The sequence below is a fragment of the Pholcus phalangioides genome, unplaced genomic scaffold, assembly GCF_987345545.1.
Source record: "Pholcus phalangioides strain wild (caught in Gottingen) unplaced genomic scaffold, Ppha-v1.0 ptg000009l_1, whole genome shotgun sequence".
Classification (NCBI taxonomy): Eukaryota; Metazoa; Arthropoda; class Arachnida; order Araneae; family Pholcidae; genus Pholcus; species Pholcus phalangioides.
This window is the reverse complement of record NW_028301602.1, coordinates 28,219,747-28,233,090: the sequence shown is the minus strand read 5'-3', so window position 1 is coordinate 28,233,090 and position 13,344 is coordinate 28,219,747. Positions and strand designations below refer to the sequence as shown.

The 13,344-nt window shown below is 33.4% G+C and overlaps 1 protein-coding gene across 1 annotated transcript in view; it reads left to right on the top strand.

Annotated features, from left to right (window-relative positions):
- Positions 1-219: 219 nt before the first annotated feature.
- Positions 220-13,344, top strand: part of pasha (microprocessor complex subunit partner of drosha) — a 31,847-nt gene continuing 18,722 nt past the window's right edge. The window contains exons 1-8 of the mRNA XM_089235908.1: positions 220-440; positions 2,207-2,858; positions 7,420-7,562; positions 8,701-8,842; positions 9,396-9,476; positions 11,039-11,125; positions 11,415-11,484; positions 13,121-13,184. Of these exons, the coding sequence (XP_089092034.1) occupies positions 2,291-2,858; positions 7,420-7,562; positions 8,701-8,842; positions 9,396-9,476; positions 11,039-11,125; positions 11,415-11,484; positions 13,121-13,184 (1,155 nt within the window). The 5' untranslated portion in view covers positions 220-440; positions 2,207-2,290. The remainder of the gene's footprint in view (positions 441-2,206; positions 2,859-7,419; positions 7,563-8,700; positions 8,843-9,395; positions 9,477-11,038; positions 11,126-11,414; positions 11,485-13,120; positions 13,185-13,344) is intronic.

Sequence of the window (13,344 nt, the reverse complement as noted above, 5' to 3'; positions counted from 1 at the left end):
GACATCCGAATGCTCAGGTGTTTACATATATTTTATCATAGGGTGAAATAATAGACTTCTGTTATCAAATTATATTTTAATTGTCAAGGAAACGTAGAAGTATGATAGTGTTAATTAATTAATCCGGTATGCTTTATTTTTAAGAAGTTATTTTGTATGCGAAGTTGTTGAGAAAGGAACGGCGGAGGGTTCATGGAGTTAAAATGGACCAAAAATGGTGGATATCAAATTTTTTTTTCGTATTGTTTACCCTGGTGTAATTGATTGAAGATTGTATTGTATATTTACGGGTTTCCAACGTTTTATTTATTCATTCAGGCTGTTTATTAAGGTTTTTTTTTATTATAATCATTTTAGGATGTAATAATCAATTGCTTTCTCAAGTAAATGATTGGTTTGTGTTGATTTAAAATAAAAGCCGGCTCATCTATATATTTCAGGTATATATTGCGTGGTCTTTGGACAAAACAAAGATCTAATGGGAGGATTACATTTTTATATTTTTTTGAATCGTTATCTAATTTTAATCAGCCTAATATAAAGACATGAGGAACATCTCTTTATATAAATCTTCATAGAGATGTAAAATTCTCTAAAATAATCTTTGAGAATATTCTCATCGAGGAGAATATTCTCTGGCGTAAGACTTTTATAAGTAACTTAAGAATATCCTTGTAAGTTCTTGATGAGAATATTCTCCTGTTATTTACAATATAGTTACATATAATATCCTTGAGAATATTCTCTGGAAGGACTACTTACAGATTATTACGTTCTGCTCATCTCTTGATGTGTGTTTCGAGTGTTTTTAATTGAGTTGTTAAGTGCATTTTGTCCTATACAATCACGAGCACCCCCCCCCCCCGCATAACATTAATCTCATTTGAAGGAGTGATATACTCCTCATTTGTCTCTTCACCTTCCTCAGACGAGATCCTGTGCATAAGCTCTCGCTGTTGCGTGCAATGGAGATTCATCAGTTGTCTGTGGATACGGTTATGTTCCTCCACTAGTTGAATGTCGAGCTCATGCACCTCCAGTCCCATGGTCTTGCTCAGTGGCACATCTCTTTAGAAATGGTGGCCCTTGTTCATGATCTAGCCCTAAAGACATGTTCAATAATGCAATCAGCCCACAGTTTTCTCCAAGAAGAATTTTTTTAAAAATTCAAGTGTACAAACACGTGATTAAAATGCTAAAATGTTTCATATTGTAAAGTCTCTTTCGTACGGGTGTTCATTTTTTTAGTTGAGCACGCTGACCGAACACTGTAGGGGAGAATATTACCCATAATTTCACAGCACGTGTGTGGATGAAAGCAAAAAAACCATCAACGCAGTTGTGATAATGTGAAAATGAATGAAGCATAAAACTTTTGCTCGTAATGCAAATCATCGCTCGTTAATCGATTCGAAATGTTTGTATTGGGACAATGTGATGTGCCTCATTTTGCAGAGAAATTGAAACAAGTCCTTGGAAGGTTTCATTTGGAAATTAATGACCATCTCCCACAGAGTCCTGACTTAGCCATTAGTGGTTTTCATCTCTTCACCAAGCTTAAAGTTTCTGGGGGGAAGAAAAACGTTTTCAAAATGATGAAGTCACAGCTATTCTTCATGGAATGGCGGCAGGAGACTATAGTGCTGGTATTCACACATAAAAGCTTGTTACAAGATATAGCAAACAAATGCTTGAATTTAAAAATGGGAACTGTATAAAAGTAGCATGAGTTATGAAAATGTAAAATAAAATTGAAGTAGTTGAGGTTTTATTTGAAAATAGGTATTACTTTCCAGATGACCTTCATATAAGGCTATAGAGCAGGGCTTGATTAATCAAAAAAAATTTAGGCACCGGCATAATTTTATAGAAATTATAGCAAAATTTTTCCCCCAACAAAATTGGTCAAAATTAATCTATTTTCTGGCTTGTCCAGAACTTACGGACTCTTTTGCATGCTGGCATAATTCTCTGTAATTTTGTATGGCCCTTTGACTTCAATTAATTATAAAATATTAGTCACAAATTCCAATTTTTTAGTCGCTGGAATTTGTCTCACCCTGCTATAGAGGGTGTGTTCAATTCATGAAGATTTTCAAGTGGTCTACTTGCGAAAGGAAATATGTGACATAATTTAAACGCTAATTAAAATTTTATTCTTCCATTAGGTGAGCTGATTCACACTCTTTTTGCATTGTTTTTCCAGGCTTCATATTTGGAGGATTTAATGATGATTAAGGTCATTGTATAAGCCATAAAAAGAAGTGTGCACTTCTACCGAGAAAATAACATGAGTGATCTAGAGGATGGTGAGATAACAGAAGATATTCCTGTTAATCATGCAGTCGAAGTGACACCACCCCTAGCTATGCAAACGTCCATTCAATTAATTGAAGATGGATTGGACATTAAGCATGGTGGAGGTGGGAAGAATTCAACAAATGAGAACGAACCATTACTCAAGAGGATAAAGTTAGAGGACTGCAGTCAGGAAGAATCAGCAACTCACATGAATGAATCGCCTTCCGTAGATATTGCCGAAAATGAAAACAAAATTTTAAATTGCTTTGGTCAGAAAGGAGGGCTAAATATAAATGTTCAAAAGAATTCTGCTAATTCCGCCCTTGTAGAGTTCGATATTTTAGATGAACTTCAGAGCAATGGCATAGATGAAGAAGAATACGGCTCGAGTGATTTGAATAGTGGAGATGATGATGATGAGGGCATATCTGATGATGAAATATATGCAATGTTGGATGAGGGTTTGACGTCTCAAAAACCTGTAAAAACATCTGAAGATATCCCAGAAAATGACGACGATCTATCGCATGAAGTGAAAGAAAAAGTTGTGTTGAAAGGTAAGGAAAATTGGGTTGTGGTGAAGAAAAATATTGTAAGTACAGATAGTTATTCACTCAAAAAAAGTTAAATTTTGAATAAAATTTTTTTTTTTTGTGCTAGGTGAAAATCTAAGTTATATTTCTAGATTGAGCTAAAACCTTGAAAACCATATTTTTGCGAGTTCAGAGTGGTATTACTAGAACCCAAAAATTTAAGCACTGAAAATGGCCAAAATGGGCACTAAAAAAAGGAATTATTAATAATTGATTGGGTTAAAAAGGAAAGATCAAAAGCTACTGTGTTAAGGGTCTGAAAATTGGCTAACAAACAGGGCTGAATTCGCTGAACCTTCTGGTTCAATAATATGATATAATAACTGCATTATTAGTTAAGTTGATATTATTATGCCAAAAAAAGTGTTTGTGATCCTACAGGATTAGGTCAGAGTTTAATTTAATTTAATTCGTAATATGTAATTTTCAGACACATGCAAAACGGCGCTAGCTGAAAAAGAATAATTATATTAAAACTAGAAAATTTTCACATGGAATTATTTTTAAAACATTTTCACATGGAATTATTTTTAAAACATTTTCATAACAATTATTTTTAAAACATTTTCATAACAATTTTTTCTAAAATTTTTCAAACATTTCTGATCTTTTTTTGAATTGATTAATCTGCATCGAGAGAAAGTTTTCCAATTCTAGAGATGATTTGCATGTCTAAAATAACTTGCCAATGTTAGCAGTGTGTTTATTTATGGTGTAAAAATATAATATCTATATATATATATATATAAATTCCGGTGTTGGCTCTCACCCCATCTGTTTAAAGCCATGATGTCAACCGGACAGTCAGCTATTTATCTACAATGCTGTGCAGTGCGTGAGAAGGCATGTTATGTGAAACATGATGAAACGAACTTCTCATTTATTCTAAGTTATACATTATGGGTTGCTTTAGAGATCTTACAATCGTGATGCGAATTCAATGATTTGTTAATTGCTATCTAAAAGCTATGCATAGCAGAGATGAGAAGTCTTCATTACATCTACGCCAATTTAGTCTTTCAGGCAGCGCCTGAGTGGTGCAGTGGTAAGATGCTTGTCTTCCACTGCACCAAGCACCTTACCACAAGTTTGAATCTGGGGAAGAACAGAGAAAATTCTTTACTTGTTGAGCCTGGGGGCCGCTACCAGGGTTGTAGCTACGTTCACATTTTTTCAATATGCAAAAATAAAATCTTAGAATGTGAAAGAAGTAGCCACTTTTGCAAAAATGCGTACAGGAGGTATGAAACGAGTAGACATACAGCCATTAGTCATTATCATATTAGCATTTTGCTAAAGCTTTTTTCTCCATTTTTGCTTTTTTGTTAAATGAAATTTTTACCTAGCTTAAACCCTGGCAACCACTGATAGATGGCACCGGCATTTCCCACTCAACTCCACTGGTTGGAAATTGCTGTATTGCGATATGACCAGTTGGTGTGCAGCAAAGTAGTCTCTTGGGCACTTATGCCCAAAGCCGTCTTAACAGTGTCATAATCCCCCGGGCCGAGGGATTTTTCTGAAGTGCCCCTCTCTACCCCCGTCTTGGAAATATGCCCTAGAAATACCTGCCCACCAATTTACATACTTTGCTGTCAAAAATGTCATGCGGATCTTGTTTTCTTGAGGCTCTCTCTGCACTCGGGCCCCCAGATAGGCCCATGCATTTAGATGATGCTGTTTACGTGTATTTGCTAAATGGAGCCTAAAAATTCTGAGGGTTAAACATTAAAAAGAATTCTTTTGAAGTTCTCAATGTAAAAAATATCTGAGTTTTGTAGAATATGGTCTCTAAAATTCATGAATAAACATAGAAAATGTCGACATAGTCATTTACGACAGGAAAAACTCAAAAAGACATTATTACAATAAAAGTTTGAAAATAGGCAAAAGTCATTTATGCCGTTTTAGGTATTAGTTGTGTTTGTGTCAGTGGAAGCGTTTCATGGGAAAACAATTTTTTGCTCCTTCATCTTTTATTAAATAGACATAGCAAAATTTTATAGTTATCGTTTTTTTTCACTGTATATAATTGAACAGATTTATCAAGGAAATAGACCTTTTCTGTACATTTTGTTGAGATGAACTCAGAAAGAAAAGTCGCCTGGTCTCTGCCAAGAATCGGACCCAGGTGCTATTGCAAACAGGGCAAGCACTGTGCCACACACGCCAGTGAGGACACGTGTAAGGGTAATCTCCCCAATGGTGTATATGGTGCTCAAGTGGTACAGAGATAAGATGCTCATCTACCATCATAAAAATTGCTGTCAGGTCTGCTGGTTTGATCCTGGGGAAAGGCATTAATAACAAGTTTTTTCCATACCTGAGGCAACCATCGATAGATGTTGCCTTAATTTCTGATCCAACTTGGTCTTTAGTAAATTACTGTATGGCAATATGACCAGAGCTGGTGTGCAGTAAAGTAGTGGTGTATATGGTAGTGCACTTGCTCTGTTTGCTAGAGGAGCTGGGTTCGATTCCTGGCGGATACCTGATGACTTTTCTTCACAAGTTTATCTCAGCATAATATCCAGAAAAGATCTATTTCCTTGATGTACTAAGAAAAAGTCATGAAACCGATTTATGTTGGTCCAGATTTATAATAATTTATCTCAGTTGTGAAAATTCACACTTTGGCATATGACATTTAGAAAATCAATGTTCTTTCTAGAATTATTTTTCTAATAAGTTTGTAATTCCGTTAAGATGGCCCTCAACATTGCAACACTGTATTGCCATGGCACCAATCTCAAATTATTGAGTACAAAGATAAACATTTTTCATTTTGATGTGTCTTGTTCTCAGTGGCTCAGCATATTTATTTTCAATTGAGAAAGATCGAAAATGTTTTTCTTTTTCTTCCACATACTTGCCAACTACTATGGAATGCCTATAGTTTCTACGGATTTCTACCACAAAATACAAAATGAGTTATGGTTAATCGGGGAGAAATACTATGGAAGTCTTTTTTTTTTTTCAAAAGTATTTTGTTTTTGATTGGAGATTTCTCTTAATTCTGTTATCTTATAGAGTACAAAATCATGTCACACAATAACCACATCTCCAAAGAATAAATATCGAGCTGAATTTGAAATGCAATTCAGAATGGGAAAAATTTTTGGGGTTTCTGCCCCCTCCCTCTTGTCAGCGAAAATTGCCACTATGGAGAGACTTGGTTCTCAATGTTGGCATGTATGCTTTCAGTTTTCTTGAACTTAGTTGACACAAAATTCCAGAAATTTTTAGTCATTCACAGATTCTCAACCTGGCATTTTTCAAGCCTTGTTTCAATATAATAATCCCATTGAAACTTTCAATTTTTTCCTCTTCTCCCCCCATCCCTGTAATACACTAAAAACAAATTTTTTTTTGAACATTTGTCTAATTTTCAGATTTTTCCTACTTCCATACACAAGTAGTTCGGTTTCAGAGTTCTAATCAGGTTGTAATCAGTTTTCATTTTTGATTGATTGTATGATGAAATATTTTCTTATGTATATTTATTCAGTATTACCATTTATGAGCTTATTGGTTATTCACATGGATGCAAAAAGTGAATTGAAATCAGTCTAAAAAGCCTAAAATTTTTACATAGGGTTTCTGTATAAGCCAATTTTTTAATAAAATTTTAGTAAAATATTTAAGAAAAATGTGGATCCAAAAACAGTATGGTATGTCATGAAAATTTTATATTTATTTGATACTTTCTGGTTTTGTTTTGGTTTTAAGAAAGACTTATGATTATGACGATCTTTAACCACGTGATTGACCTATATACATACTGGCGAAATGTGACCCTTTCTTTAAACATCTGTTGTTACAGATGAAGCCAAACATGATATGAATCAGCATGGCTGTCACATCATAATGAATATTTATTCATATAAGTACTGTATTCTTCCTCATTAGTTGGCATACTTAAAACCTGGGGGTGGGGGGGGGGGGAACACACCATCTTTTCGAATGTTGGAGTCATCCATTCCTGAAATTTTCAATTATTATTTATGATGTCTGCAACTAGTTACAAAGAAATTTGAGTAGTCCATGCTCACCAAAAAGTTTACTTTCCTTTATATACCATGGGTCTTCAACCTATCACACAGTGCAGTCTATGGTAAGAATTTGATGTAGCTTGTGTGCCATTAAGTTATGGTCATCTTATGTTACATAGTTATATCAATCACCATTAAGCTATAAAGATTTTATTAGCTTAATTTTCACAATGGCTGGCAAACCATGACAGAAAGCCTAGTGAGCTACTGATAGCCTGCAGGCTACGCATTGAAGATTCCTCGTTTACAATGTTGCTTTTGTTCTTGATCTGTTAATGATCATCACAGCATTTTGGTAGTGTTCATCAAATTAGTACCTAGATTCCAAAATTAAAAACAAGCCAGATCTATGCTATGATCGACATCAATTCTGTTAACTAACACAATGACAAACAAGGGACATAACTTGCTGTAAGTTTTGTTTGTTTTTTTGTTGTCCTCTGTTTCTCATTTCTTCTCTGTGATGTACTTAGTTAGAGGTCGTGATCACTTCGATGTCTTACCAGAAGGATGGATTGAAGTTACTCATAATAGTGGGATGCCTGTTTATTTGCATAAACAGTCACGAGTTTGCTGCATGTCAAAACCATATTTCCTTGGACCTGGAAGTGCAAGGGTAAGATATTCATCATGCTATGTACAGATATATTGTGTTTTGCGATTTTCATATTTTTTGGATCCGAATTTTTGTTTTAAACTTGTGGAGATGATTGCTTTGCATCCTCAGATTTTCTTACGGGGGGGGGGGGGGAGATTTCAGATATATGTTGTAAATCTGGATAGTTGTAGAATTTCATATCCATACACATTTATATTTTTTACACACATTCTAGCTTGTTCAATATAAATAAGATCATGTCTTATTTCTAAAGTTATCTGTTTTTCTATATGGCAAATACAAACACGTGATAAATTTCAATCTTTTTACTGATGCTGAAATGGGAAGTCTGGTTGATACAAGCAAAAGTTTTTGGACTTTGTGAGCAAATTTTCTTTGTAAAATGTTCAAAAAAGTTTGATTTTAATAATTCATATAAAAATAGCATATGTAATGTAGGTGCAGTACTGATAATTTTTAAAAGTTAGTCTTTCAGATGATTGCTCAGAGAGCCATGAGAGGAATTTGAAACTCTTTAACAAGAAATGTGTTTCTTATTCATTCTGTAGCAAGTAATGAGAACATAGATGCAAGTTTGTGTAACATGAAAGTTTATTCGGCCTCTATTAACTTCAGAAATTAAAGGTTTTTTAAAGTTGAGTAAGACAGTTTAATTTATAAGGGACTACAATTACTACTGAACATACGACACTCCTATCTGTCAATTAGGTGGTTTACTGTTATTTAAGACAGAGTACAGTCAGGAAATTGCTGAGGGCTTTTATAAATACAAATTCACAAAGCATAACAGGAAAAATGCCGATAAAAACATTGATGCCAAATATAAATTTTTTATGCGTCAGATAAAAATAAAAAATTTCTGGCTAATACAGTATTATACGGGGCAGATGTCCTTGATTCATGCGACTACATGATAGATTTTTTTTAATCTCTGTATTAACCAAGTTCAGCTATTAGCGGATATGTTTTTCCAATTTAATTTTTTATATAATAACAAAAAAAGGATGAAGATTATCAAGATTTATGTCTGTGTATTTGATATGAATGTTATTAATTACCTGTATGCATATCTGTTATAGTATCAAACATGTTACATATAGAATTGCACTTAATTGATTTCATGTTCTCCCACCAGAAACATGAAATTCCTATTTCCGCTATTCCATGTTTGCAATATTTTAAAGAGTTGGAAAAGGAGAAGGGTGCAGCAACAAATCGGCAGTCTGCAGATTTGGTGACCCCTGTTGAAACTGCAAGTGAAAAAGAAAAGATTGAAGGTTAATTTTACTTACCAATTCAGGATTTTATGTCACATATATTCATCAGATATTTAAAAGCTTCACTTTATTCTCCCTTCCCCAATTATCATATACATAGGCTTACACAGGCTTTTCTCAGGAAGGGCGTGTTTGTTTTTTCCCTGCAAAACAATGCTATAATCTCGGTCCTTATGCCAATAATCACATTTATGTTTTAATATTTTCTTATTTCTTGTGGTGTCATAGGTTGATGATATATAATTAGTATGTGATGAATATGAATGTCATACATAAAATGGTGTAAATAAAATTTATCTGATTTCTTTTTCCTCGTTTTTAATTTTAGATGGTGGCTTAAGAACCCAATTTTTTGGGATTTTTAACCATCAAGTTGTAAGAAAGACTCCTATTGTGAAAATTTGTACATCTATATCTTTATTCAGAGTTCATGTGTAAAAAGACTAAAAGTGTTGTACAAGAAAATTTTCTCTGTAATTTTGTGTTTTTTTTTATCACGATTCAGATTTATACTACATCTGAGGTTTCTCATTTGTGTATTTATTAATTGCAGATGCTTCACAGTGTGATCAGAATGGTGCAACTTCTGCAAATTTACAGAACTCTGAACAGACAGAAAAAGAAAAATCAACAGGTGATTTCCAAGATGGAATTTTTGAACATCCAAAACAAAACTGGTTTTGAACCATGCATATGAATATTACTGCCTAAAAATTTTTTTTACTATCCAAAACCCCCCAAAGTGCTGAAGTATTTTCTAGAAATCAATAGATTTTCTTTCAGTAAAAGTAAATGATTAAATAGATGTACTAGAATATTTAAGAAACTGTTTAATATCTAAATCCAAATCTGTCAAAAACCTATCTAAAAACACTCATAAATCCCAAAACATGAATTGTTTTAATAATAATAGCATACTGGAACCAATACTTGCAAAACAAAACACAAGCAGATTAAAAGACCGTCAAAATTACTTAAAAGTATGTTTTAATTTTTGTCTTAAAACTGAAGCAAGTTTTTGGCTTAAAGCTGAAAATACCATAATACGATCATTTCTTTAAAACTTGAGTCATGCTGTTCTAAGTTCTAAAATTTTTTATTTGATTATGAATGCAGTCAATGGTTGTTATACACGTTACTGCCAAAGCCCGAAGTGCAGCCAAATTGGAATTTTTGTGAATTTGACAAGAGTTTTATCTGAAATTGCCAAATTTCTGAATTAGCCAAATCTGAATTGCAGAAATGATTCCGACTTTGGCCGGAGATGTATTGACACTGCATTCAATGCCGGTAAGAGCCAAATCCATTTTTTAATCACCAACGTGTGATGCGCGTCTATATATCTATATATAGCAGCTGTATTGGATTAGCTCCGTGTGACAAAAGAAAAAGTAAAATTCAAGAGAAAAAAGTATAAAAATAATTATATAAACGTATAGTTTTGGCAAAATTTTGAAGCAAAAAAAAAGGTTACTGTATCTTGACTGTGGTTTGATGGGTTGCCATAACTAACATGGACATAATTATTATAGAAAAATACTCCAACTTGACGATACTGAATATGTCTTTTGTTATCAGACTTTGGCCAGATCACCAGCCACTTCGCGAACTGCCTGGGTCAATATTTAACGAAATTGGGAAGGGGGCGGCCCTGTTGCGAATTGTCCAATTTCGGGCTTTGGCAGTACATATATACAGGAAAACTTTTGGAACTTATACTACAGATTGGCCTAACACAGTTTCCCAAACTTTTTGTTCCATCACCCCCTTCATCAGCAAAATTTCTTTCCTCATCTCTCCCCAACTCAAGTGAACCCATAGGATCCTATGTTAAGTCTGTAGCTTCTATCGTCCCCCCGACCATTCCATTGCCCACCAGGGGAAACACTGGCCTAACAGAACAGTCCCTATGATGAGTGTCAGCTGTATTATTTTTATAATGCACATCTCATTTTCCATGTATAGTTACAAGATAGATATTTTAGAGACTGTGATAAAATTCATAGTGTTTATCATGCTATCCTAAACTTTGCCCACCCTGATAATTTATCGTTCATTCGTTTGGTAATATTAATAACTCTCTATCAGTCATATCATTATATGGTGGTTAATAAATATTTATATTAAAACAATTTTTTTATGTATTATTTTTTTCTCTTTTACAAATGAATGTATTTTGTTATTTAAAAATTACAGAAGTTGACAAATCTGATGTAAATAATACAGCCTTTCCCTCTGCAAATGTGCAGTGTGTTGAACAGAGCAAGAAAGATCGATCACTTGGTAATTATGACCATTGTTTTTTTCAACTTGGATGAAGTATGTTTCATAATCAGCAGATAAGTTCTCAAATAAGCAAGATGAGTTCTCTGTTTATGAATCCCATTTCAACTTGATTATAATACAGTATCGTATTTATTGTAATTGTTTTAGAGAAGTTATCTCAGTTTTAGTTTTGAACATTTTTATATTTCCTCTATTACTCCTGAAAGGTATATACACATTTTTTTCATGCAGTCATTTAATATAATATGTACAAGTACATAAATTTATTTTTCTGTGCTTTTTTTAGATTATTTGGCTCTTCGTCAATACTGTGAAAAAAGATTTGAGTTTGAGACAATTGCAGTGAAACGTTTCAAGTAAATTTTCTTTTACTTTCAACTCAAGCTATGCATGAAAGGGACAAGCTTCAACAATAATATACTAAAATAAAACTGTGGAGATTATTCTCTTTTCAATGTCATATTATTTATATATATATGTGTAATATTGCCAAATTCCGAAGTTGGGCACTTCATGAACTGACTGATCCTGTTGATCTGCTAGTGTCCGAATTTCAAGCTTTGGCTGGCCCCATATGTTGATCTCTTTATATCCCTATGTATGGATCACTAAGATATCAACATTCAGATTCCTTTGATTGTTAGAGTTGCCATAACTAATCAATTATGGTTAGCTATGGCTAATTATAAATGGCCATAATTATCGCAGAAAATCTGCCAACCTGGCAAGACCCTGAATCGTAGGGATTGATGTATTTAAGGGCTGGCAAAAGCCTAAATTTTGGGCATTTGCTGGTTCAACTGACCAACTTTGAGTTTTGGTAGTAACATGTATATATATATGTATAGTAGGATAAAAGATACAAGAGAAATGAAGATAAAAATAAAGAGGTAGTGAAAAGATATCTTTTTGAATTTTTTATTTTTTTTTCCTTTTTCTTAAAATAATTTTTTTTTGTATATATATTTTTTTTTTCAATTTGAACGGGCGTTCCGAACATTTCTGATTTTGCAAAAAATATGCATTCGTAATCTTGTAGGAACGGAGCAAATTAACAGCGTATAGATTGTCTTTGAATGCTGGTAGATCGCCACGGGAGTAGCATAATTTCCGGTATGTAATGCGCAGGGGAAAAACTCTCTGAACTTGGAAAATTTGTTATACAGCACTTCATTCAGGGATGCAATTGGATGTGCCTTGTCATTTAATTCTTCAGCAACCCGCGGATTATACCAATACAGTACAGTAAAATGGTTCTCATCTGTACTTCAAAGTAGTAAAACTGGTTTTCAAGGTCGTGCAATAACGATAAGCAGTAGAAAGAAGAAAAAAAGTTGGGGAGTTTCTTTTTTCCATACCTTTTTCTTGGAACTAGGAAAGGTGAGTACCATAGGACGGGTGAACCAAATTTTCATACATCCTCTTCTGAAATTCCGAGTATTTGCCAATCTCTCAAATCTCTGCCTTAAAATCTCGCATCACATCTCTGCCTTAAAATCTCGCATCACATCTCTGCCTTAAAATCTCGCATCACATCTCTGCCTTAAAATCTTGCATCAAATCTCTGCCTTAAAATGGCTGATTGCCAATGGTTGGATGGTTCAACTTGATTTCCAAATTTCTTGCAAAGTTTTTATTTTTGACTGCTTTCTTGGCTCCTACTTCTATATCTCACAAATAGTATAGCTTAATATGATATTTTATGATTCACTGGACAATTCTTAATTATCAAACCACAATTTAAGCATTATTCCCATTTTAGCAATAAATACTGTAATACTTAAGAAGTAATGCTAGAAATGAGGAACTGGGCATTTTTTACAGGTAAATTTAATAACTGAATTTATATGTTAGATATAACATATTTCATGGTTCAGAATAAATAAAAATGTTATGTCATATTGCAATATGCTTCATTTTATGCATATCATGGATTATATTACATATAAATGATGAGTATCATTCATGACCATTGGTATTTTTTGCTTTCAGAACATGGATTAGCAGAAGAAAATATCAAAAGGAATTAAGACGAGCTCAGCAGCGGCCCACTTTAGTAAGAATAATATACAGATTTTTTTTCATTTAAATCAATTACCAGAAAATAAGTGAGTGTTTGCCTTTGAGATAAAATACATTTGATTGCTTTGATAAATACATACATAGTTTACCGTGATAAAATATCATTTTGTAAAGTTGCTTCGATATAAATCACT